General features: G+C 42.6%; 1 protein-coding gene across 3 annotated transcripts; it reads right to left on the reverse strand.

Moving 5' to 3' along the window:
• Nucleotides 1-1,049: 1,049 nt before the first annotated feature.
• On the reverse strand, nucleotides 1,050-27,351 carry LOC114555307 (transducin-like enhancer protein 1). Of its 3 annotated transcripts, none has more exons than XM_028577613.1 (20): nucleotides 26,541-27,351; nucleotides 26,032-26,132; nucleotides 24,967-25,030; nucleotides 24,056-24,100; nucleotides 17,791-17,853; nucleotides 16,598-16,639; nucleotides 11,922-12,138; nucleotides 11,492-11,508; nucleotides 9,271-9,384; nucleotides 8,931-8,984; nucleotides 8,528-8,677; nucleotides 7,794-7,932; nucleotides 7,263-7,462; nucleotides 4,883-4,959; nucleotides 4,435-4,684; nucleotides 3,967-4,214; nucleotides 3,460-3,607; nucleotides 3,218-3,368; nucleotides 2,793-2,869; nucleotides 1,050-2,317 (listed from the first exon to the last, which is right to left on the reverse strand). In XM_028577613.1, exons 1-20 carry the CDS (start codon nucleotides 26,562-26,564, stop codon nucleotides 2,210-2,212), a joined length of 2,289 nt encoding a protein of 762 aa, XP_028433414.1. In that variant the 5' UTR covers nucleotides 26,565-27,351; the 3' UTR covers nucleotides 1,050-2,209. The 3 variants fall into 3 exon arrangements, with proteins under 3 accessions (XP_028433414.1, XP_028433413.1, XP_028433412.1); XM_028577612.1 differs by having other exon boundaries at nucleotides 16,535-16,639; nucleotides 26,032-26,120; nucleotides 26,541-27,350; XM_028577611.1 differs by having other exon boundaries at nucleotides 16,535-16,639; nucleotides 26,541-27,350.
• Between the last annotated feature and the right edge of the window lie 306 nt (nucleotides 27,352-27,657).

Below are 27,657 nucleotides of genomic sequence, written 5' to 3' on the forward strand. Positions count from 1 at the left end.
TCAGTGAGGTCCTAAAGTGTTCTTGTACCCACCCAGAAAGTCAACAACCACTCTAGTTACAAAAAAAAAACACATTTATTGTCTAGATATTTCGATCATTTTAGATTAGCAAGCATTAAGACCATTAAGTATTTCTCCTGATTAGACGTGTTCCATATAAAAGACGTACAAAAACAGTTTGTTATTTCTAAAGCATGTCATGTAAAAAAAAAAAAAACATATATACATTTTTACAAACATGCAACAGACAAAAATAGATTTAAAAAAAAAAAAAAACTAAGCACAAGGACATGAAATTAATGAGTTTATAATGGCTGAAACTGACTGACTCTTCCTGAAGCTGAAATACCACTGCACCTTTCTCTGTAAGACTATCTTGACAAATAATTGAATCTTGCTTGTCTTAAATCTTCTGTAAAGTGAAAGGACAACATGACACAGTTGTACTTTGAAGGCAATTTCACAAATGTCCCACTTTTAAAAATATTAGCAGAAACAAGTATCACTATTAAAAATAAAAAAAGGCAATTCTGTTTTTAAGAGGTTTCTTTAGTGAATATGGTAGAATGGACTTTCACTTGTTTAAACACAAGGTTAATTTACTTGTCAACATGATCTTTTTAGAAGTATAGTTGGTCCCTGTTTATGAAGCGTGATTAACCACCCATACAGTAAGACATCATGTGTTTCAAAGAGTGATGAAGGCAGGGGCTGGGTGAATTTATAATGCTGAAGACAGTAATCAAAAACGGTTATTTTGATTTCAAATTAAGCGGTTGCCCCTTAATCCGTATGACCTCAACCAATCAACTTATTGTAAAAGAGACCATATCAAAGAGGCTATTTGTAAAACTGAAGCTGTATCTAGCTGACTAACTATCACTACTGAGTTTCTGAAATGTTAAGGTCAATTTATTAATAGTGTGAGTAAAGGTGGGGCTCTATCAACATGTGCAGCTGATGACACACACTGTGGCTCAAGTATATAGCATAAGGGCTATAAAGTTAGACGAAGAAATTACAGCATGGCTTATGTTGGCTTATGTTGCTTGTGGAGTACATCCATGTGAAAAATATAAGTGGGGAATAAATCTGTTGAACCAGATACACTAGAAAAGGAGGATCAATGGAATTTGAGGATTAATTCAATCTCTGAAATTTTTTTACCCTTCAGGTTTTCACTAATTGATCTTACAAGCAGAATCACAAAAAATGAGGGAAAAAAGGTCTGAGTGTTAAGCCCTCTGTAACAACAATTAGAGTATAGTCTTCTGCTCTGGAAACATATTTGGTTTGGTGAGCTAATTATTCTCCAAAGTCAAGAATACTTTCTGGCTTCATCTGAAATGGGTAGGAATTATAAAACAACTTTGCTTCATAATGATCAAACTAACCCATCACAGAAACCAACAACAGCATGATGCTAGACAAGTCAACATGGTCTTCAGTGTGTTTTAAACGTTATTCTGTGTGTGTGTGTACTAAGCATGTAAGTGGACAGCTACCACTACAGTGCAGTTTAGTGAGGATAGGACTCACTGTTAACAGAAAAGGTACTTTTCAGACAGTGTAGGCGTATCAGAACAGCAAGCTGAGGTTCTAAGGTCAAAGAGTTAGAGCTGAGAGATCAACAGGCTGTGAGCATTGTCTGTCTGCAACAAACCAACATGTTTTGCATTCACTGTCCTCCGTCTCTCTATTATTTTGTCAGTTTCTGTCCACAATCCGCTCTTTCCGCCTGCCATTTGTTTACGTAATCAACCATCTGGTTTGAGTGTTTGTTCTAGGGTCTCTGCCCATGGTCCTGACACTGAATCAAATATGTTTTAAAATCTGATGTTCAGCCCTGTGTTCTCCAGAAGAGCTGGTCCCAGTCAAAACAATGCAGTGCCCCATTTGGTTCAGTCATTGTCTGGTCCCTGTAACTGATCCCAGTGCAGTCCATAGCAATAAGCAGTTGAGACAACATCCAAATAGGTCCTCTCCTATTAAACATCCAGATGCTCCAGTTAATTCCCCGCTGAAATGCACAACAGATATGTGCATGTAAAATGTTTGTCTCCTTTCTGCGTCTCCTCGGCAGATGTAACAGAAATAAGAATGTGCCATCAAGGTCACTCGTCTGTGATTTCTCGCTCCACTTGAAAACGTCTAGAAACATATCTGGCGTGTGGGAAAGAGCAAATGTCCCGGCCTTCTTTCCATAGATTTAGTAGATGACCTCGTAAACAGTGGCCTTCTTGTCCCCTGAACCAGTGACAATGTATTTGTCATCCACAGATATGTCACAGCTTAACACCGAGGAGGATTCTTTAGACTGAAGAGAAAGAAAGAGATATAGAATAAGGGAAAAAGTCAGTCACAAAGAAAGACAAAGAACACGTCACTGCTTCTGTGTGTGCAATAGAGTACTTAAAGTTTTAAAACTATGCTCTTAGAAAATATAACTATGTCTGGTGCTCTCATTCCAATCAATATTACTGAATGATTAATAAGATACAGTAGCTATAACATGTTTGATGATGTTGTCACAGAGATATATGCTGATGCAGCAAATGAGACAGGATGTGTTTCCACACTAAAAGCAATAGTTCACTGCATATTCCAACAGCAGACATGTTTGCAACTTTCGCATGTCATTAAAACTTTAATTCTACAGCAGAGAATGCTCTTTTTGAGGACAACACCATAACAATGTCATGGTTTCCAGTCATTGCATTGATGCAATGCTGTGCTTTTGGAAATGCTTATTATCCATGTGAATTATGAATGTAGTGATCGGTTGTCCCAACCTGGAATATGCTGGCTCCATAGGGTGTTCTCCATGCATTCAGTAAGTTATCCTTTCCTGTGCTCACAAACCATTTACCTGGGTAGAGAAACACACACAAACAATAAGCAATCTCAGGGTAAAACAATAGGGTAGATAATGACATCATTGACAAGATATGATTACACTGTGAAAAGAAAAAAGAAAAAAAACCTTTGTAGAACAGAATAGACAAAACCAATTTCCTGCCTACTTCTATGCTGTTCTATCTAATAAAGAATCAAATGACAAAACAAAACAAAACAATCCTACTAAGGTAGAACTAAGTCCTAGCACCCATTTAAACCAATCGTTTTTAAGGGGTTGGTAGACTATAGAATGGGCAAAACTGGAAAATGAGTGAAAGGAGGACTAAATCGGCCGAGATCAAGACAGCCAGTTGCTTACCACAATAGGCAAACTGCAGGGAGAGTACACAGCTTTCATGTAGATGAAGCTGGTATTTGTCAGGCTTGGTGACGTGAAGGACCTCAACGTTGCTGCTCTCCATTCCCACAGCGAGCCACTCTCCAGTCGGACAGTAGCCAAGAGAGAAGATCTGGACAGAAAAGACATATTACATTTGACATTTGATTTAATACAAAGTTTTCCAAGGTTAGTCAATGATCACTGTTGATAAAAGTGTGTACCTGTGATGTAAAGTCATGCTGCTGCAGCTGCCGTCCTTCTCTAAGATCCCAGGAGCGGACTGTGTTATCGAGGCCTCCGGTCCACAGCTTAGTGCCATCATTGGAGATGTCAATACAGCTGGCTCCATCTGTGTGGCCCTGGAACTGCCTGCAGGATACATACATACATTCAGAGTTAAACAATGAGAGAAATGTTTAAACAAAGACACACTATCATCCTAGCATCAGAGGTTGCACGGGCAGTTGGTTTGCATCACAGACTACCAAAATGTGAAGTTCTTTCAATATTTCTCATCACCAGCCACTCTTGTTACATATTACTGCTAAATATTCTGCCTCTTGGCGATACAACTTGTAATCATAAAAGGTTAAATCAGCCAGGGCTGAGAGTCTGCTGATAAGGCAGGTCAATACTGTAGTGGAAAGGTGGTTAGAGAAGACACGGAGACTGAAAATAAGCAAACTCTCAGATGTTCCTTCTGTCTATGTACACAAGGTCTCTCTTACCTAACGAGTGTCTGGTTGTGTAAATCCCAGACTGCGATGTTTCCATCGCTGCAGCAAGAGAAGCAGACCTTGGAGTCCGGGCTGATGGCCAGAGCGTAACACGCTGGTGCTGATGATGTTAGCTCTGCCTTAATCCTGGGAGTAGGCGTAGCCAAATCCCAGATTGACAGCGTGCTCGCCTCACCTCCCACAATCAGCGTCCGACCATCAGGAAGGAGACGACAGGAGCGGATGTAGTTGTCTCGGTTCTGATGTGGCACACACAAAAAAACATATTTAATGTTTTGCATTATACATTACTTCTATGTGACCAATATCAAAAACGTATCTTTCTTATCTCTTTTTCCAGACATGCATGTGGAAAGTTATGGTTTTTAATAGTTTTGATAAACCATTAATACAACACATACCTCTCTCACCCAAAAAAGGACACTTTGAACTGTATGCCCACCCCACCACCTCACTCACCAGACAGTCCAGCTGTGACACTGGGCTCTTGTTTCCTGGGTGACTAATGTCCCAGACCTTGACACAACCCTTCCCTCCTGTGTAAACATGTCGGGTGGGGTTACTGATGGTAACAGCGCACACCACCTCTCCATGGTTTAGTGTGTTGATCTGACGAGCGTGGCGAGGAATCCCTGGGCCCACCAAAGCATCCGGGGGGAACGGTACCGGCTGCATCTGTCCGTCGGCCGCCACGTGAAAAGAATAAGCACTGATGACACAAAGTAGGAGGAGAAGGAGGATAAACGGTTAAACATGGCGGCAAAGATGAAATAAAGAGGACAGGATGCAGAAAGATGGGAAAATTGAGAAGCGAAATTGTTGAAATGATTTCTTATATCAGCTGTTCCATGGGGCAATTCAGGCAATCAGTCCTCAAAACATACAGGCAGCCGCAAAACACACTTACGGTTTGCCACCTGGGATTCCTGTCAGACTGGGAGGCATTCCAGGAACTCGCATATGAGGATGAGGATCAAAACCAACCTTGAGAAGAAAACAGACATTTCATGAGCACACTGCAAACACACGCATGGGCATTGGCAAAATGCACACAAGTAAAAAATAACCAATGGAACAGAACACACACACATAAGCACAAAGCAAACATACTCTTCAGCACACACACCCTCTGAATCTGAAAGTGTTGCCCAGACACAGATGTGAGTCTACTAAACCTATTTAAACAGTGTAATGAACACTGTGCAAATACAGCCAAGAGTGATGAGGTGATTGAAGGTAATGCACACCAGCATACCCACTGTATAATACTATCACACAGAAGTGAGAAATACAGCTGTGCAACTATTGACACTTTGCGGTATAACATCTACAGTGCTTATGAAAAATATTCACACCACTTTATTCCTGATCTTTAGTCCTTTAAAACCTTGATTTACAGTAGAGGCAATTCGGTTTTCAACACTGATCAACAGCAAAAATAAGTGAGATGGCGATCACCTGTGTTTATTCAAGGCGTGACCAGCAATTTTAATTTAAATATATGTAAGGTGCAACCGTTGGAACTGGTACAACCGTCACTTTCCTGGCAAAAGATACATTGAAGACAAACGATCAATCAACCAGCAGAAAAGTTACTAAAAAGTTTGAATCAGGGGAAGTATGCAAGAAAATCTACAACACCCTGAATATGATCCTCAGAGTAGTGTAAGGTCAATCATAAAACAATTGAAAGAATATGCTGTTGTACAGCTGTAAATCTGCCTGGGGCAGGTTACAGGATTTCATGGCTGAGTTGTGAGCACTGTGCATACAACAACTGTTGCCCAAGTGCCTCAGGGAGAACAGCAAAGAGGAAGCCACTATTATGAAGGCAGCAGAAGCAGAAGGCATGACCTGAATATTCACTCTGTTCTCTTTACTTACATTCACCATGCAACTGCACAGAGCCTGAGAAGTTTTACAAAGAAGAATGTAATAAAATAAATTGAGTGTCCAGACGTTTAAACCTTGTATCTGGAGTTCCTGCCAAGAGGCTCTACTAAATACTGTCTTAAAGGAGGTGAAAACTTAATTGAATAATTTTATGTTTCATATTTGTACTTAATTTAGATCATTTGTATCATGTGTTTTCACTTCGATATTTCTGTTGATCCAGGTAAACTATTCCTAATTAAATTGACTGTGATTTAATATTAACATAATAAAATAGGAAAAAGACACGAGTGGTCAAACGTTTTATGTGCAGTGTGTATGTGTATCAACAATTAGTAATATATATATATAAAGAAAACTAAAACAAACATCTTACATACAGAAAACTGTTTATGTTGATTTGATATTTAGCAAAGGCTTTCTTTATTTTTGAGACGCAACAAATGGAAAACACACATATATGAAATGTCACTAGGGATGCACCAAATCCAGATTTTTGGGGCTCGGCCGAATATTGAATCCACTGGTTAAGATTCTGCCAAAATCGAATAACGAATCCTACTCCCATCCTCAGTTCATTAACACAGTAAACACATTAATGAAATAAACAACGTCCACAGCCTCTAAACTCGTCAAATGTAACAACTTCATGTTGAATTCACACGCTCTTTTCACATCCTAGGAAAGCACATCGCTATTGCCAGATGAGTGACCATTTTGTTTGGCAAATTTTCGCTAACCAGTGTATGATGAAGGCATGTTGGGTGGGTGAAATTAGAAAGCTAACGTTAGCTAACGAGCAACAGCCGGCCGTTCAGTCGCTCCGCTCCCACTGTAGGGAGACTCAGCGTGGCTGACAGCCCGGGAGAGGCACTGTCTGGTTAACAGTGGTTAAGTTTTTAGCTGTGACTGTCCTTCCTTTGCCGTACCTGAAGTTGCTGCATTTTGGCTGCTGTCTGTAGATTCCTTCATGCACAAATCGTATTCTTTTGGATCTTTCATACGCAAATGTTTTAACAGCAGCGATGTTGTGTGTTGTTTAGGGTCCTTGCCGCCACGAGACAAATCGGCATTGCAAATTGAACATGTAGCTCGACTTGAATCGCCTTCTTTTGACTGAAAGTACTGCCAAACAACACTTTTTCTGCTCACGAGTTCAATTTTCACTTTCTCACAGCCGACTGCATTGAAAGGTCCACCTACGTAAACACCTTCCCGTTATCAACGGCGGCGTTATTACGTCGACCAGCATAGCACAAGCGTAGGGTTCGGTGGAAAACAATTCTAAGGTTCGGCAGAAACCGAACCCCGTCAAATAGCCCAATATTCGGCCGAATCCAAATCCATCCCTAAATGTCACTTTACTAAAACACAGGTCACCCTTTTCCACTCACCATGGGTGAACGGCCGTACGCAGCCACAGCAGCCGCGGCAGCAACACTCATCTGAGGTGACATGTTGTGTAATCCAGCAGCATAGGCCGCAGCTCCAGCTGCACCTGCCAGCTCCCCGTTCATCCCTGCTGCGTGGGGCAACATACCAAATGCACCCGGGTATGGGCCTGGTACAGCCAGGGGGGTCCGCAAACCTGCAGCTGAGGAAGAAAGGGAAGGAAAGAGTACAGCACATAAAAAGCTGGTAACAACTTAGAAAGCCTTCAAGTTCAAAATCCCTTAAATATCTAAGACTACAAGCCTTGATCTCTACAGACTTATCATTACCACACAATCATCTGACATTTCTAGTAACCCTCGATTCGAATTCTGTCTTTCTCTGTGATACAAAGTTAAACAGATTTCTAACCAAAACTGCGTTTGCTGGCAATGTATGCATGAGGTTTTTCAGAAACACAACTTATTGTCCTGTGGCAAAGATTAGCGTAACCTATCATACAATTAATTTACAAATGTTTCTACTGGACATACTGGCTGGATGTGGTATCTCCATGGACGGGGGCTTTGACAGGCTGGGCCGGATCCCAGGAGTGGAGCTCGGACCAGGGGTGGAGTCACCTCTAGGTGTGGGTGTGCTTGACTTTAGTCCAGGTGTGCCTGCCTTGTCTCGCTGCCAGTGATAGAGAGTGAGAGTGAGAGAAAGAGAGAGAGAGAGAGAGATACCCTTTAGAAATATACAAGAGATGAAACTACTGGACCTACTATCAATTGATCTGTATTAGTGCGGCCATTTAAATGCATTATTAACGCAAACCCATTTTAACAGCGTAAATTTTTTTATCACGAGATTAACGTTCTTTTTGGCCTAGCAAACTGACAAGACCAAAGTGATCTGTGGGTTTTGTCGTTGTGAACTGAGCTATCATCGCAGCACGTCCAGTCTGAAATACCACTTGACGGCCAAGCACACAGCTGATGCGAATTCTCCACCCCCTCGTCAAAGCCAGGCAACAAAAGCACAAAGCAAGCCGATCCACTTTACCATGTTGATAAGAGCATTAAAAAAATTAAATAATTAAAAAATAATGGGACAAAAAGAAATCAAGGGACATTTAGAATAGATAAAAATGTGTGATTAATTGTGAGTTAACTATGACATTAATGCGATTAAATATTTTAATTGTTTGACAGCACTAATCTGTATACCTGCTCTATCCAACCATATGCTGAAACAACTGAAACAATTGTGTGTTATCCATCCCTACCATTGTCATCTCTTTGGACTTGAGGGAAGAAGAGCTGGCTGATGATGCAGTAGAAGCTGGACTACAGGGGTCTTTCTTGAGAAGACGGGCTTTATCCAGGCCATTTTCTCTAGGGGAGGGGAGAGGCGTGCCACGAGGGGAGGCTGGATCCTGGTGGAGGGACAAGGATTCAGTTAACTACCTGAGAACAAAAGCACTGCACAAATAATAATGTTGGTATTTTCCTGAATAGAGGATTGCAGTCCCATGGACAACTATGAATATAATGTGGTTCATTTAAAAAGGAACCATCCCCCACACACACTACTGTGACACCTGTTAATTTATAAATTCATCCCACAGGAAAACAACAACAATCATCACAACTATTAACAAACAATAAAAAATATCAAAACATACTGACCTCATTTGAGACATCCACCACTAAATTATCATCGCTTTTCTCCCCGTCGCTTTCCTGCAAACCAAGACAATTAGTTAACACACCGCACTGCACTTCCGTCTGGTCAACATAAAATTGGCTCATATGTCATTTACTTTGTTTTTTTTGAAAAATGTAAATATTCAAGTGGAAATGAATACCAAACTGCAACATCACTCTTAACATTCAATGTGTGACTATGATACATGTAGATGTACAAACACTAAAATGCATGTGCACATGAACAGACAAATTATAAATGAGTTTTCCTCACATAAGCATTTGCACAAACAAACTAACAGTCAGCAGAACCATTTCTTACATAGTGGCTAGAGTCCTTGTCATCCACCTTGCGTTTCTTGGTGTCATTTGAAAACTCAGGTCCGTTGCGTCGCTTATCTGAGTTCCTTAGACTTTCTGGCAGCAATGAGTTACTCTGCAGATGAAAGCAGAAAGGAGTAAAAGGAGAGCAGAGGGAAGAGAGATGAAAGAAACAGATAGGTAGTGTAGGAAGAAAATAGGAAAAGAAAAAGGACAGTTTGGAGGACAGAGACAGAAAAAAATTAGAAAAAAAACCAAGAAAAAAGGGATTTACAGATGTGAGACAATTTTGCCATTCATAGTTCAGATTGTGCTTTGTTATGTGTGCATTCTGCATGAGATCACTAAACCGTCAGATCCATCTACCACTAATTACAACAGCTTTTCAGCTATGTGTAGACCAGGTTAGAAAAACAGACTCTTACTTGCAAATAGGTTAAAAGTTCACAGAAGCATGAATTAAGCAGCACTAACACTTTAACAGCAACCTCTTTTTTCACTTGACCAAAGAGACACACAGCCACACACAAACGCACGCATCTGAAGTTGATGATTACATTAAGAGACTCTTAAAATCTATCAGTGCTCGCTCTCCTGGCTCTGACAAACTGTACCGGCTGTCTGTGTGAGTGTGTGTTGCTTGTGTCCCTCTGTGTCCCAAACCTACACACACACACACACACACACACACACACACACACACACACACACACACACACACACACACACACACACACACACACACACACACACACACACACACACACACACACACACACACACACACACACACACACACACACACACACACACACACACACACACACACACAGCTGCCCCCCTCTGGCCTCCTGACCAACGGATCCTATTGTTAATGGATTAAAGCTTCATGTTGAGTCCATTATAGTCTCAGCCTGTCAATGAAATGTGCATCTAACATACACAAACACACATGCGCGTGCACACATCTAGCGAGCAAGCGCTTGAGCTTTGAGGGGAGAAAGGGTAAATGAAGGAGGAATAGCTAAGAGAGGATGGTGAGAAAAAAAAGGGGAACGGGAGGGGATGAGATTAGAGGACAGAGAGGATGGAGGGAGAGTGTGGAGGATAAGAAAGGGTGACAAGAGACATGCGGGGGTGAAAATCTGTATTCTGCCAAAGGCCCCTTCCTTCACGCCCTCCCCTCTTCCTCCGTCCCTCCCACCTCCTCCCCCCTTTATTGAAAGGTTTTAGTGAGCTGAGCACAGGAGCACTGACCCGCAAAACATAAGCAATTTCCCCCCTCCGTCTCTCCCCTGCTCGCTTTTAGCATGGTCTTTCTCTCACACACACACACACACACACACACACACACACACACACACACACACACACACACACACACACACACACACACACACACACACACACACACACACACACACACACACACACACACACACACACACACACACACACAGTCATATGACTGCTGCCCCCCTCTCTTCCCTCCTTTTCCCAAGCCCTCCCCTCTCAGTGGTGGTGATATTAAACACAATGAGAGTCTTTAAGCGCGGGATCAGGGGCAGTGGGAGGAGGGGGTAATCTGCTCACTGAGGTGTTAAATAGGCACAACAATGCAGGCTAGGCTGGAGGAGTGTGTGAGTGTGTGTGTCCATGCTAAAAAGCTCATTTGGAGGAGAAAAGAAACCTAACAGTCCAGAGCAGATATAGGGCAGAACTAAACAGGCAGGCCAGAGAGAGAGAGACACACACACACACACACACACACACACACACACACACACACACACACACACACACACACACACACACACACACACACACACACACACACACACACACACACACACACACACACACACACACACACACACACACACACACACACACACACCTTATGGATGGAAGCTATTTGGGTGTGAAACAGAGGTAAAAAAAATAAATAACAGCAAGGGTATATATACCTGATATATAAGTAAGTTGCAGGTCTTAGTTTTAAGGTGGATAAATGTGCTGTGACTCTTTGGATACTGTATTTTCAATAAAATACTATTACATGTGAGATAATTCAATGGTTGGCCCAACATTTCACAGCAAGCAATGTAAACTGCATCCAAGAACAAAGTAAAACTTCCCAAAACCAAAATACCCCTTTAAAAAAATAAACAGAGTGGTTTTTCAGAACAGTAAACATTGCTGTAGAAAGAGGAAGTACTTACTGTGCCGGGCTCTCGCTCTATTGCCATTGGAAATGTGTACATGTGGTTGAGGTCATAGGGTTGGGTGTTCAGCAGAGCAGAAAAGAGCAGAAAAATAAGAAAGGAAGCCGAATGAGTTACAAATGAGAAATATCTACATTTGATTACATTGATAAATAAGAACCTAAAGTTCACACAGAAAAACTGACTCGGGAAGCAGGCCAAACAATTAGCCCACCATTTAGAAAAAGGAAAAATAATGATGATGAATATAGTGAAAATAAATATCAGTATCTTTCAGAAATATCATGTTAAAACTACAATTTGAATGACATGGATGTTGGCTTTAAAGTGAATTGTATTTGATAATTTTGTTATTCACAAACTTCTGGGCCAGCCACCACTTTCTACTTCAAGTGGTATTTCTGTTGTGGCGAGTGTGTTTGTTCACCTCTCATGTGCTCAGGTCCTGAAGGGTGTGAGTCTGGTCCGGACATGTGGGCCTTTTTATCTCCACCATCTTTTCCCAACATGTGGGGAGGAATAGCACCAAGTGCTCCTGATAGTGCCAGGAGACCAGCTGAACCACCTAGCTGAGAGGGGGGGAGGCCGGCAGGGTGAGGGGTGAGGGGCACAGGGGCACCACCATGGTTATGGGATAGGTGCTGCTGCTTAGACAAGGAGAAAATACAAGAAAGAAAGGGGTGGTTAGTTGAAAAAAAATGTTTCAGTAATGCTACAACACACAGTTTAGCCTTCTTGAGGTGTTGTAGGCCTAAAGCTGGCAATATATCCCAGACAAAAAAAATACAAAAACAGAGCAGTGCATTTTTGATTTAGGACTAAAAAGATGAGATGCTGAACTAACTTGACGTAGTCAAAAATAGGGCTGTGCAATTCATACATTGTTTTAATAATCATGATTACGATTTTGGTTCCTAACGATCATAAAAACAGAATAATCGAGGAAAACAATTATTTTGCACATTACGCAGTGTTTCCGCTATATACATTCGGTCCACCGCGTATTTTAAAACATGTCGTGAAGTTGTAGTTACACAACTCTGCAGAGCTGTCTGCTCCACTGAACTGTGAGGACAGTCATCCGCTCTCTCTCCCCTTTGAGCGCGAGCAACTGGAACAGTGACAGGACGTCATCACTCGCAATTCTAAGTCATGACAACCAAATAAACAAAACAAAAACGTAGTAATGTTCCTACGGCATTTTGTTTTGTTGCTAAACTGTATGTAAAATGAGCGGTGATGTTAAATCACCTGTTTCACGTAACGTTATTGTTCATATTTTGGCACAATGTTTAGTAATGGCAATAGTAGTGGTTATAGTGAGTGAAAATATGATGCGAGATGCACTTTGCTGAGTGGAGTAAAAATTCTGATCCAAAAGGACACCATATCCTGCAATGTAATCAGGGCTCGAGAGTGCGACCTATTTGGTCGCAAATGCGACCAAAATTTGTAAGGATGATTTTTCCTGGGCCGCACCGGTGCACCTAACGTCCTTGCATCCACTGCCTCTCCACTAACGAAGCAATGTCGTTTATCGATATGGTTTAATGTTGCGTTACATGACCCGTTCCTTCTGGAAAGCCGTGCCTGTGTTTGGATCTCTCCTCCGCGCAGCCCCGCCCCCATTCACTCACACACGGCAACATGGAGAGACACAGCGCTGCCCGTCCAAACTCCCAACATTTGTCTACAGTTTTAATTGTTATTAACACAGCTGTATATTGTTAAGTATGAGAGGGAAACCTGTGTTGGTACCGGTAACTCTCTGTTACTGCGGCCGCCAGGTGAAAAAACACATTAGAAGTTATTAAATGCAACTAACTTCAGTTCGTTGAGTAATAGCATGTAAGACGGAGCCTGCTGGATCATAGTTCATAAAAATGCAACGCAGTGACGATACAGACATTTCATAGCCTACACAAGACGGGTGTAACGCCGCTAATGAGTCAGCCGTCACTCTCTGAGTAGCCTAGCATATGCTTCAGTCCATCGCACTCCCCTGGACTTTCGGTCGTTCTTTTTTTTGTTTTCTAAAGATTTCGGCCTTTATTTTGATAGGAAAGCTGAAGACATGAAAGAGAGAGGGGGATGACACGTAGGAAAGGGCCGCAGGTCGGAGTCAAACCTCTATATTTACCAACTGAGCTATCCGGGCGTCCTCTTTCTCTTTTAATCAGTCTGTTATTGTTGTTGAAAATATATATATAAATAATATAAATATATATATATATATATATATATATATATAAATATCCTAGGCTATTTATTTTATGTGTTGCAGCTGTATATTTTCAAACTGGTAAAGGAAACCCTGTCTTTGCATTTTATTTTAATCACAATCTGTTTTAATAAAAGAGCTTGTGAAAAGTAGCTTTGACTTAAAACTGAACATTTAGCCCACTTTGTAAAAAAAAAATACAGAGCTATATATCGTGTATCGCCATTCAGCGTTACGGCGATGCGAGGAAAAATTTGGGTGCACCTAAATTTTGTGCTGGTGCACCTAAATAAAAAAAGTTAGGCGCACCAGTGCAACCAAGGCAAAAAGTTAGTGTGGAGCCCTGGTAATTGTAAGATGCATGATGCTTTTAGAAACTATTGCAAATAATCCCCCCCACCCCCCCAAAAGGTTAATGAGCAATCGTGTTAAATAATCGCGATCGAGCAGCCCTAGTCAAAGCATTGATGCCTGACACCAAAAACTCAAGTGTCAGTGAATGAAACTGAGCCATCAATAGGTAAAAATCAATAGCACTCGGTGACCTAATCAATAGAGATTTCTGGCCCTATTGGAGTCTTCAACAGATGGGACGGTTTCTTCAGTGTCTCGGTTTACACCACCTCAACAAGCTGCTGCAGTCTACAAGGCGGTGAACACCACCTCTCCCACTACACAAGGGCTCACACAAACACACCCTCCTCCCTCTGGGGTCAAACACTGAACAATACTGACAGCTGGGATCACAGCCCAGAGCCCGAGGATGTGGTGGGAGAAGCAGGGGGGAGGGAGACAGGGAGGAAAAGGAGGAATGACGGAGAAGTGGAGGGGGGGGGGGAGAGAGCTGAGAGCCCCAGCTGCTGCCTGCACTGTCAGGTCTTGTGAGGGAGTGAAGCGGCTGAGGAGAGAAGGAGAGAAGAGGGTCAGAGAGAGAGTTTGGCTGGCAGCCCTGCTCTCTCTTTCACACCAAATCAGGCGCTCGTCTGAGCGTGAAATGCCTTTGTGTTCCAAAACATCATTATTGCCTCCTCAGACAGTAGCCGCGGGAATCCAAGCTCACTGATTCGCCACGGGGAGGGGAGGAGGAAGGAGGGAGAGGAGAGGAGAAGGGGGGCACAGGAGGCGACTCGGCAGGGGTGGAAGGAGTGCTGAAGGTCAAACCGACTTTTATCTCACCTAATTGACTAACCCACTCCTCCTCTCCTGAGCCCCCGCCTTCTCTTTTCCTTTCCATCCATCCTTCACTCTCTGCGTCCTGCCCCAATGAATGAAAGCAAGACAACTTAACAGTCTTTTAGCCTCAACCCCCTGCCTGTACACAACCACACACACACACACACTTTCCAGAGTTGGCTTGCCTGCCAAACAATCAAACAGAAACACACCCACATGTCGCACTTGATCACACTAACATGCATACACAGAGTTTAGATAAACAAGGCAGGCACAAACACTCTAGCTCAACCATCCTACCCTTGCCTGTTGTTTCCTGGGGATAACAGAAATGCACGCTCTGGTACACCCAAATGAACACACAAATGTAAAAAAACACACACACATGGATACACAAACAGGACCCCCGATGGGAGTAAATGGAGGGGAAGTATTGGTGGAGGCAAGGGGAGCCCGGTTTGTCATGGGATGTTAGTGTGAGCTGGTGTGTGAGCATTTATGTGTATATGTGTAGAGGTAGGGGCAACATGCTTCATTACACTCATTTAACTCACAAACGGGGTGAATGACAGGCTGGCGTGGGAGATGGGAGGAGTGGGTGAAGAGGGGAGTGTAAGGGCACCACCGCGGACCCCCCCTTTTACAAACACTGAAATCCTGCAATTAAGACTCAAACAGCAACTGCCAAATACACCCACCTCTCCCCCATCTCTCACACACACACACACACACACACACACACACACACACACACACACACACACACACACACACACACACACACACACACACACACACACACACACACACACACACACACACACACACGCTAAAGCTATGAAGACCCCCACCCCAAATCCCTTTTCTCTTCAATTCAACCCCCTGGCCTCACCTCCCGCCAGTCAAGCCCCCATGGCTGCTATAAAGCAGTAGAGTATTCTCAACTACCTCGCATCCCACCCAAACAGTCACCACTAACAGCTCAACTCTGTCTCTCTTTTTACCTAGACACCACAGCAAAACTTAAAGCAAAAAGTTAGTTTTTCTTCTTTTCACACTCACCGTGCCAATCCCTTTACAGCACAGGTCTGAATAGCTGACGACATCTTTTCAATAAACACCTCTCATCACACTTCCCCGCTGATTCATATGCTCTCTACTCCACCGTGAAAAAGATCCGTTCTATCAATCAGTTTTATTTCTAGACCCACAGTCCATGAAAAACGAAACTATCTGCATCCTGGGTTTTAGTTTTATTTCTTTGTCTTGTCAACTCTTTCATATGTCCTATAGCCTGCAACATTGAGCTTAGTTAAGTGGTTAAATAATTGCAATAATCTCTTTAAAAGTCAGTCATATGCCTACAATGTAAACTTATATGTGCAAGTCTATAAGTTGTAACACCAGTACCACAGTCAAGCTCTGGGAGCGATTTTTTTGTGGCAGGCAAGCAGCATTGGAGAGGTTAAAATTAAACTATTGACAGATCAAAGTAGGAAAGGTTTTCCATCTCTGCCTTTAATGTGTGGAAATGGAAATGTATTTCTTATGGAAAGAATTAGATTATTAAAAAGGCCGAAGAAGAGTACACACAGAAATGTGGAGACAGCTGATTTAGGTAAAGAGTAAGTAAAAGAAATACACACTGTAGGTGGAAGGCCTGGCAGTCCACGTACCCCGATGACAGCATTTAGCTCTGCCATAGTCACCTGTTTGGCTCGCTCTACAGCTTGGACCACCTGCTGTTGATGCTGCAAAACACACAGATAAACACAATGTTGCTAAAGACCAAGAGTAAAAGGTTGATTAACAACTAGACATCAAAAGATGTATGATATTTTTCAATCAATCAATCAATCAATCAGAGTGTATAAATGGTATAAAAAAAAAGTCTATAGTAGGCTTGGGCAATCCCTTCTATTTTGGTATTGTCCAATGGTAGTCACTCGACAGTGCCGATAGGCAATATGATCACCAGTCTGACAGGCAGGCTACAATGGACACTACAATTTCACTATAATCAATGAAACTGGCTACACCAGCTTGACTGTCCTGCATCCAGCTCAGCTGACACGCAGTGGTAAGCGTATTGTCTCATTACCAGTTGACGACGCTCTGTGTTGCTGATAGCGTCTTGCGTCGGTAGCTCAACCCAGTTAATTTAGTCATATTCTTAGCTTATTATCCGCTTCACATTTAAACTGACATTAGTACAGTCAAGCGCTCTTAGGGCTCTTCTTCTTTCAGCGGCTTTCCCACTAGCCAAGAGTTTACACACTATTAAGATTTGTTAGCTACTTTACTGTAGCTTAGCCGTTAGCAATGGTTTCTCCCTCTCCTGCTATGTGTTGATCAGCGTGTCAAATGTTTAGCTATTCCTCTGCCTTACTTATAATTGAACATGTAATACATATAGTTTATTATTTATTATTGGAAGCACAGCTCCATACCAGGGAAACTCAATCGTTAACGTTGGCTGCTGTAACTTAGCCCCCAGTAGTCGGTGGGGCTGACCTAATGTATTTCCTGTTAGCAGTCCCCTGGCAGCAGCCGGGAAGCCAGGGAGGCTGGATGACTGTCCAAAGTAAACATAGCCCATCAGGTGTCAGATTCATGGGGAAAAATAGGCAAACTTGTTTGTAATTGAGGATTTAAAATGCACTCGTCACTGCTGCTGATTAACTGAGCTCAACGGGCGGACATGCCGCTCCGCCAGAAACGTCTGTAAATGAACAGTAGGGTGCAGAACGATTATTTTTATTTAGTTCTGATAGTAGGTTAAATAGCTTAAATCCCCCTAATACGGTGTGAGAAAAACAGATCATCGCTTCAATCCATGATAAATGATCTGATCGCCAATTGGCACAAGCCTAGTCTGTAGCTCCAAGTCACACATACTTACCTCCTGCGAGAGAAAGGGAATGACTTGTGCACAGATGGTGTTTAGTCTCTTGGCAATCTCGGTCTGATTGAGGAAGAGATACAGAGACAGAAAGCAACTTAATTGTTAATAAAATAATTACATTCATTTACAAAAGACAGCTGTTCAGTTACATCAATAAAGTAATAGAAGCACACACACAAACACACTGGAGACTGCCGCCTCCACAGCAAGTCAACACACACGCAGAAGCCCCTACCAGTCTGTGATACAACACACACACACACACACACACACACACACACACACACACACACACACACACACACACACACACACACACACACACACACACACACACACACACACACACACACACACACACACACACACACATTTCCTTTCTAATCATCAGCATGAGCTCAAGTTTCTCTCTTGCCTGTTGTATTTCTTTTGCTCTCGCTCTATCCTCTGTGCTCTTGTCCCTCTTCCCATCAGCACTTCAACATAATCTCATCAGCGACTAACTTCATTTGCTTTCCCCCAGTATCCATGCCAACACATCCGCCTGCCCCCCAAACCCCCGGAGGTGGCAACAATTGGCTGAAACCAGATACCCCCACAGTGGCATCAAATCAGATAAGGTGACTCATATTACATATCATCCAATCAAATTGATACCAAGGAGACCAGGGTGAAGAGGGAATTAGAGGAGCCATGAAACGTAGTAATGGCTCATCGGACACACACATCCCACATAAATAGATACATAAGCACATACACACACTGGATGTAAAAGCTTCAAGGACTGTGTTGTTGTTATGTGAAAACCTACGAAAAGTTGCATGATTTTTGTCGAAAACGACTAAGACACTTGGGTTTATGGAAACTTTTCAAAACTCAGTGAAAATACAGCCATCAAGCTAAAAAGACATTTGGTATCCCACAGCGTAAAGCAACCATCTTTGGGGGTTTAACTGGCCCAACAATTACTTCACCTGGTGTAGAAATAACTGGTTAATAACTGGTTACTATAGCAAGTTTCTCCCTTTACAGTAATAATATACAGTACTTCCACTTTCAAAGAGACTTTCGAGGCATACATTGCTCTAGTTTCCTACCTACATAACTTGGTCTTAATATTGAAAATTTTAAGGACATCATGTCAATTTTCTATCCTTCCTGCAATCCCTTTGTTATTAAGAGTCAACAGCCATACTAGCAGCTATGTGAGGCTGGACTTAGGCACAACGGTGCTTTTCGTTTAACATGTTAGCATACTAACATTTGCTAATGATCATTACACATGAATTACAGCCGAGTGTGATGGGAATATAGGTATTTTGGAATATAAAAGTAAACTGTTGACCTGATGATGAGGCTCTGTGAAAAGGCAGGGGATCAAAGTTTACCTTTTTTTTTTTTTTTTTTTTTTTTTTTTTTTTTTAAATTCATCTTGAAGGGGACATAATTGTCTGCACAAATTTCATGGCAAGCCATCCAACAGTTGAATATCTGTACAAAACGTCATCTCGGTCCATCCAATAGTTGCTGAGATATTTCAAACTAGACAAAGCGAGGGACCGACGGACATTGCAATCCCTAAAGCCATGCCGCGAGCACAATATATTATATAATGAGTTTCATAATTCCTGAAAAGCTGAATTCTGGGAAAGCCCATTGCATGCTTGCTCTCATTGGGTCTCTCTGTCTCACACTGACCCTGCCACAGTTCAGCCAATTATGTACTTAGATAAGCTAAATAAAGTACTAGCCTATTCAGAATGAGTCTTGAACTAAACAAGTAACTGCTTCACCTATAACAGAACTAGGGAATATAACAGAAACAAACAAAAAAAATGTTAATTACAATTGACACTGCCTAGAAGAATGTAAATAAGGTAGTTATGTAGATATGCTAAGTAAAAGTAAAGATAGGAGAAATAAATAGACGTAGGTAAATATGCTTCACCCTGTGAACACTAAACACTATAAATAATTGACTTTATCCAGAATCAAAGAGAATATGGATTTTTCCAGGTTTTTATTGAAATTCATGCAGTTCAATGGCTTATTGTACTCTGAAATGAAAGAATAGAACAAATGAACAATTTAAATTAAAAAAGAAATCATGGAATGAATTTATAAACCAAAATGTAGTCTAAATTTTTGACTCATCAAAATAGCCCCCTTTGGCAGATATAACAGCTGAACCCACTCGTGGCATTGTTTCTACAATGGAAATTAAATATTCTTCAGAAAGTTCTTCCCAACTCTATTGCAGAAGTTCCCATAAATGTGTGGCACTTGTAGGTTGCTTTGCTTTCACCAGTTCATCCCAAACCAGCTCAATGGGGTTTAAGTCTGGTGACTGTGCTGGCCACTCCATGTTTTTAAGCTTACCATCTTGTTCTTTTTTCCTAAGGTATTTCTGGCATAGCTTGGACTTATGTTTTGGGTCATTATCTTGCTGTAGGATGAACCCCTGACCAACTAGGCGCATACCAGAGGGTACTGCATGGCACTGCAAAATGCTGTGGTAGCCATTTTGGTTCAGGGTGCCTTTCACTCTGTACAAATCACCGACACTGGATCCAGCAAAACAGCCCCAGACCATCACACTTCCTCCTCCATGTTTGACAGTTGATGTCACACACCGAGGAACCATCCTTTCGCCTACTCAACGACGTACAAAGATCCTGCGTGACGAAGATTTAAAATTTTGATTCATCAGTCCATAACACCTATATCCAGTCTTCAGTAGTCCATTGACGATGTTTCTTGACCCAGGCAAGCCTTTTTTTCTTATTCTGACGTCTTTCTTGCTGCAACTCGACCTATCAAACCTGCAACTCAAAGTCTTCTCTTTACAGTTGAAACTGAGACTTGCTTATTACGACCACTATTAAGCTGTGCTTGAATCTGATTTCCTGTGAGCCGCCTATCACGCAAGGTGTTGACTCTCAGAAACTTGTCTTTTGATTCTGTTGTGGCTTTGGGTCTGCCAGACCTCTTCCTGTCAGAGTTTCCCCCAGTTTCTAATGGCGCTTTTCCATTACATGGTACCTATTCGCCTCGACTCTACTCGCCTTTTTTGGTTTTCCATTACGAAAAAAAGTACCTGGTACCTGCTAACAGGTACTTTTTTTGCTCAGTCGAGGTTCCAAGTCGAGCTGAGGCGAGCCGAGAAGGTGACGTGAAACCCTGCAGGCTGCTGATTGGTCGGAAAGAAGCGTCACTGATCACTGCATTGCTAGCGAGAGACGGCATTTTTAAATAGTTTAGCCAGCGGTGTTTTTTTGCTGCCGGAGGCTCCACGCAGAGCTTTCTCCGTAGCATACAAGTGGCCTGATGGTTATACTGGTGCGCTGGTGTGTGCATGTGTGAGGTGTGTGTGTCGAGTCGCCGTATGTGTGTGTGTGGGGAGCTAGTGAGCGAGGGAGAAGTGAGAGAGTGACGGCGATTATCTCCGCAGCGAGTAGCGACTCTAGAGTCATATACAGTATATGTGACCACGGTGGGAAATCTGGAGCAGTAAACGTTAACTATCTCTTTGATATCATGTTGTTTACGGAGACGGAGAACCAAGAAATGCGTCGGGGATATGTCAATGGGAAAAGCAAGCTACTAAGCCACGCCCACGGCAGTCGCTATGACGACCATTCTTAAGTGTTATGATGGTCTGTCTCTCTTCCATTGTTAATTGCCTTTTTTCCGCCATTTTTATAGCAACACACTACTTTCTGCAGTACAATACTGTTCAAATAATGCTCACGAGGGTATGGTACCACAGTGTGTTCCAACTATTCTTTTATACAAACAGAGGGGGTTGTAAGTAATCCAGACAAGTTGGAACACCTGTGGGAATTGGTAGCACCAACTTTCAAAGCTTGATCAACCTCCATTGCTGCAGAACAGCTTTACGTTGTTAACCCATTTCTTGTTCCCTGAAAAAGGCCTTTTTGTAAAATTCTGAAATGTACATTATTTTTCAGTTTTGGGTAACCTTACTTTTTTTTTTTTTAACCTCAGGCAGTTCACCACTTACCTTTGTACAATTTCAAGCTATTCATTGGACTTGAACAGCTAAAATTTAAATAAAAAAAAAAAAAATTGGGGTGTTCTAAAACTTTTGACCAGTAGTGAGTGTGTGTGTGTGTGTGTGTGTGTGTGTGTGTGTGTGTGCTAGCTATCTATGGGCAATCGCACATCTGTTTTACGGTGCTCATTACGAAGAGCTACATTTCTATATTGAGCCACACAACAGGCTGTACAGTAGGTGAAAGACAGTTGGTAAGTCTGATCTTTGCATTTAGCGGTTTTGACCTACCAATCTGTGCAACATCTATGTGATGCATCTTGCCATTGTTCTCGGTGTAAATGTCAGTGCTGTCTAGGCGGTGTGTGTGCACTTAATGTACCCGTTACTACAGCCTTTCTACAATGAATTAGAAAGTGACCTTAACAGCATACTTCCAGCACAGTAGATCCCTGCACACTGGCCAGCTCATGAGTTGCTGACTTCCGCACACTGTAACTCAATCTCATAATGTCCCAACTTATTCCATGCATAGAAAGCCTTAACTAAAGAGCTATTTCAGGCAGACTATACCTACACATCCATTCTCAGAATCCTGGGTTGTAAGCCTATAATTAGCCTTGTATAATGGCTCACGGATTAGCCTTGTATAACGGCTCGTCTGAGAATAGTCTGACCAACTACTATCAGGTCAGGTCAGCTCAGCTAATCTAACTAAGCTAACTGGCAAAACTAACAAGAATCAAACAAACGAGGTAACAAATACACAAAGCTGCAATCCCCAAATGAGGCATCTTTACACATCGGGACTTTTGGAGACACATGGAAAATGAAATTATGGTAACAAAAACTTACAATTCATGTGTCCAACACATTTTTCATATCAGCTCCTGAATAACAACATTGGAGAATTGCTATGGTGTATTATTCATACTATAATATTCATATAATTGAGAGTAGGTAAACAAAAGTTGAGGATACAGCGAGAAAATGTACACACACCATGTGTTAACAGAGAACCGACTTCCCATTACACATAATTGGAGCCACACACACCCACAGAGTTGTTCTGTACCCCCCCACACCCGCACCACACACACACACACAAGCTTGTTGCTCTGACAACTGCGGCCCCAAGCTAATGACCTCCCCTGGAGCTTTAGTGTGTGTGTGTTTATGTGTGTGGACAATAGAAGGAGATGCATCTCCCTCACAATGAAAGAACAGTAGCTTCGCATGGACATAAAACAAAAAAGGAGCCAGGAAAAAAAACGAGGGTGGGGGTGTAGCCCAAGGAAGAAGAGATCCCATAATTTTGAATGGAGAGTGAGGAAGGCAGAAAGAACGGGAGAGAACTTGGGTTATAAAAATGGGAAAATAACACAAGAGAAGAAGGGGGGAAAAAAAACTAATGGGAGGGAGTGTGAGAAAGTCAGAGAAGCATCCCCAATCCTCAGTGAAGCAGCCAAGCCAATCCACCTCCAATTTCCTCTGGTCTGTCTGGTCGATAGCTGTGGTAATTACTGGTAAACGCTCTGAGCCCTGCACCACTCCTGTGGGGAACTGTGTGCTTGTGTGCATAAGAAAGAGAGTGAGAGTTTTCCCTCCTCATCTATGTGTTTACATACAAACGTACTTAACAATGAGAGATGTTTGTCTTTTAATGTGTCTGTACTTATGCCTACACGTTTGACTGTGTATTTTACAGTGTATGTCTTCAATTGCTCCTTGTCATCGCATGTTTGCATACATTACATACATGTCCTTGCCTTGCATTACAACAGGTAAATGTCCTTTCTGTATTTCTTGTTTGCTCCCTCCTACTAAAAGGGGGAGCTCCACTGTCTCTCCTCTGCTGGCCTCACTGTGATCGATTCCTCTGCCCTCCCCAGCCCTGCCCCTCTAATGTAATAAAGCAGGCCGCTCCCCTAGACAGCACCAATCAATCTACAGAGCCATTCATCCTGCCTCTGGGCTCAGCCGGCCGGCCCTAACTGGGGAAATGAGACAGAGCCCCATCGATCACGAATAAACACACAACCACACACACACACACACACACACACACAGTACAACACACACAAATGAATGAACGCACAAATGCATTTGTGCACACAAAAGGACACGTCAACAGGCACACACACCAAATACATCAAAACCCTGCCATGAGACAGAGGGAAAGAGAGGGGAAGACAGACAAACAGGAAGACGCAGAAGGTAGACCGAGGCAGACATGAGCATCCATACCTGTTTGTGCATTTCGATGTTGAGGCCATAAGACATCTCATAGTACTGAGGAAGACAGAGAGTCAGATTAGTGAAAGGTATTCTGAACTTTTGGAGAGAGAAAAAAAACTAAGAAAATATGCGTGACCTTACAGGTGTTTTATTGGAACAACCAGGCTTGCAGATCTTGTGTGTCGCACCAGGTAATTCTCACAGAGCATTCAAACTGCTTTTGAAAGACCTAGCATCCAATGAAATGCCTTTTACCTGTGTAAGAGTGTCACCATAGAGGCTATGTAGAGATATATGTTTGCTTTTGTTTCTGTGTCGGACTAAAGGCTTCACACACACACACACACACACACACACACACACACACACACACACACACACACACACACACACACACACACACACACACACACACACACACACACACACACACACACACACACACACACACACACACACACACACACACACACACACACACACACACACACACACACACACACACACACTTTGTTTCAGGTTAAATGGCTATCAAAGTAAAATTATAGAAAGAAGAGATAAATACAGAATCTGCTGGAGCTCAGTGTAATCAAAATGAAAAGTCTGCCTACTCATAGATTGCAAAATTGTAGCACAGTCTAATCTAACACTCTAATCATCTTCATTAGTAAGGAAACGGAAAAGAAAAAGTTGCTGTGCATATTTTTTTATAATGCCTCTTCCGTTCGTTCAGATAATAATACAGTGAGTATTTACTTAAGAATTTTCACTTATCAGCCTTTGGAAAGATGAAAGTTCACCTCCAGAACACGTGGAGTTTGTTGGGACACAGTATCCTCCTCAAGGACACGTCAGCAGCCTCACTATGTCATGTGTGATGCTGTGTGGGGTAAATTAATTGAGTGTCACATGGATCTCACCATGACATAGTGTCTCTGCATCTCCGTCTTTTCACTGGCCAGCTTCTCACACTCCATCTTGAGACTGAAAAATAAAACAATACACCATTTACTTAAATAGAAACTGAAAACTTCTCAAGTTAAGCAACTTTGATCTCATTCAATCCAAGTCTGTTGGTGTAAACTAGCACCTCAGTTTTCCACAGATTGAGAATGTATATATACATATATTATACCTATATATGAAGAAGAAAAAAACAAAACAAGCCAGCCCTTGTGGAAGATTTAGTTTTTCTCAACCTTGATTTTACAATACAAACAAGTTTTATAGCTGATAAATGAATATCGGCACATAAACAGATGTACGACTGCCTCTCTTTTGTCTAAAACATCTACTTAAACTAAGAATAAACCGTTTTCCTGAAAGATAAATAAGAATGGTAAAGCATACAACTTTGTAGACAGGTTATGATCTCTAAACAGTGCAGGGCACAGAGCAGAAAGTGAAATGGAGAAGATGGTTCTTCCTGTCTAGTTATGATAACCAGGCTCTGTTGGCTGTGGGATGTTTGGTTTAACCCTGCTCTTTGTATGTGTGAATAAGGATGTGAGAAAACAAAACAGCCTGTTTGTAGGTCAGTAGCGTTCATCTGCTGCGGCCAACCCTCCCCAACAAAACAACTAAGTAAAAGTATACACAAAACAAAGAAAACCTGCACACATACTCAGCGGTCTTTTCCTTACACACACACACGAAAATAAGGAGTGATTTATGAAACCCTGAGCCCACACGCCACCCTCTGGCTCTCACCCATCACCAAGACTTAGACCTACCGCAGTGTAAGCGCTAACACTGATGACTGGGTCTTCTGCATGTGTGTGGGGTTTTGTGTAAATGTGTGTAATCCAGGTTTATGAGTTAGTATGAGGCCAGAGCTGGGGTTTTGTTCATTATGGCAGGGGGGGATGACTGTGGTTAGGGTGATGTTTAGTGTTATAGGGTAGATGACAATGAAAAAATTGGTCATTGTGCCGCCCATAAAGACAGCAGCCTTCCCCGTGAATGCGTGCGTTTGTGTTATTCACCTGTGGTACTGTGCCTGAAGAAACTGGAACTCCTCCTTGATGCGGTCCAGTGACTCTGGGATGGTGAACTTGAAGGGCTGGCCTTGAGCCTGGTGGGGCGTCTGACACACACACACACACACACACACACACACACACACACAGACACACACACACACACACACACACACACACACACACAGAGACACACACAGACACAGTCAGGGGATTAATAACATCATGCCTCATTATGTGACCTACAATTTGCATCTGATCCTCTCCAGGCTCACATGTAATGTCAACAACTTTAAATTATTAGCCGTTATTAAACAAACAATGTTATCAATCCTACGCTACGAATCCTTAGGGCAGATGCAGAGCCCAATTAACAAGAAGAACTTGAATGATTAAACATGTGCTTTGCTTGAAGGCTGTTGTTAAAAGTAAAACAACAAGAAGCGCGGGTCAGACAAAGAGGTAGCTAATGTTATCTCTGAACAACTGTTAAAGCAGGAAGGGAAGAGTCTTACCGGGTGTCGCCCCTGGGGAAACATTGTTGTCTCCGGGAGGATGGAACAGTTTCTTTCTCAAAAACACGCTTCGATGGATCAAATTAGAGCACAGTGAGGATGCGGGGTGCCCCAGATCACGGAGACGAATCCATCCGCCGTTATAAGCAGGACCGACTGTCGTTAATTTCAAACAAAACCGAACGCCCCGCCGCTCCGTCCGAATTCACGGACCGTTTAATGTGAATCCCTGCTCCTCGCGGTCTCTCGCTGTGTTTCGGTCGTTGTCTCTCCTCCGCTCCACCGGCAGCACGGCTGTTAATCAACCGGAAAAACACGGGAAACGGCTCATTAGCTGAAGGCAGCTAAAGAAGGGGGAGGAGGGTATGAACCAGGTGAGAAATGAAAATGCTGGAGCCACCTCAATCACTCTAGCGTTTGTTTTGTGTAGGATCCGATGTATTCCGAGTACAGAGAGACATACAAACAAGGAAAAAGTCAAGCCAGTAGACCATCAAACGACAGCCGCACACTGGCTCTCAGTCAAAGCATCAGAAACAAATCCATACAAGTTAATTGCAGTGAAGAGTTCCCACTTGACTCGCCGCGGTCGCTCGTTGGCGGTTGAAAAGTCAACAAAACAGAAACATTTACGTCCCCGCTGAGTTTGGATGCGTCCAAAACAGATTTCAAGAAACAAAAAGGAAATATGTTAGTTTTAATAACAACAACTTCCACCGCGGCGGTAACAGTCCACTGTCTAGCTCGGCTTTACCTCAATGGTAACTTTCTCACGCGGTTTCACGCTCCCAAGCTAACCGAAACTGTAGGTCGGCCCACAAAACGGCCCCGGACCAATCAGGGCCGCTGCTCCACGTGGGGATGGTGATGTAGATCACACAGCTGACCAATAGCCGCTCTGTAAACTGCCCCGAGTCTGTTGACCTGGTTGAGCTATGCGGATTCTGGGCAATCAGGGCGTAGTAAGGAGCTATTCCGGAGGCGCGCAGGGCGGGCAGTGCAGTGTGTGAAGGCAAATCTCACCTGTCAATCAAAGTAACGTGGGCTCAGCAGGCGTGGGGTTGAAGATGCGCGCGTGCACATACACGTGGACACGCACGCACGCTGATAGACAAAC

Source organism: Perca flavescens, chromosome 5, assembly GCF_004354835.1.
Source record: "Perca flavescens isolate YP-PL-M2 chromosome 5, PFLA_1.0, whole genome shotgun sequence".
In the NCBI taxonomy this organism is placed as follows: domain Eukaryota; kingdom Metazoa; phylum Chordata; class Actinopteri; order Perciformes; family Percidae; genus Perca; species Perca flavescens.

Coding starts and splice junctions, on each gene's coding strand:
- LOC114555307 (XM_028577611.1), bottom strand. CDS start 26,564: ATGTTTCCCCAGGGGCGACACCCG. Junction 4,215..4,434: donor TGTCACAGCTGGACTGTCTG/GTGAGTGAGGTG, acceptor GTGCCACATCAG/AACCGAGACAACTACATCCG. Junction 3,608..3,966: donor CACAACCAGACACTCGTTAG/GTAAGAGAGACC, acceptor TGTATCCTGCAG/GCAGTTCCAGGGCCACACAG.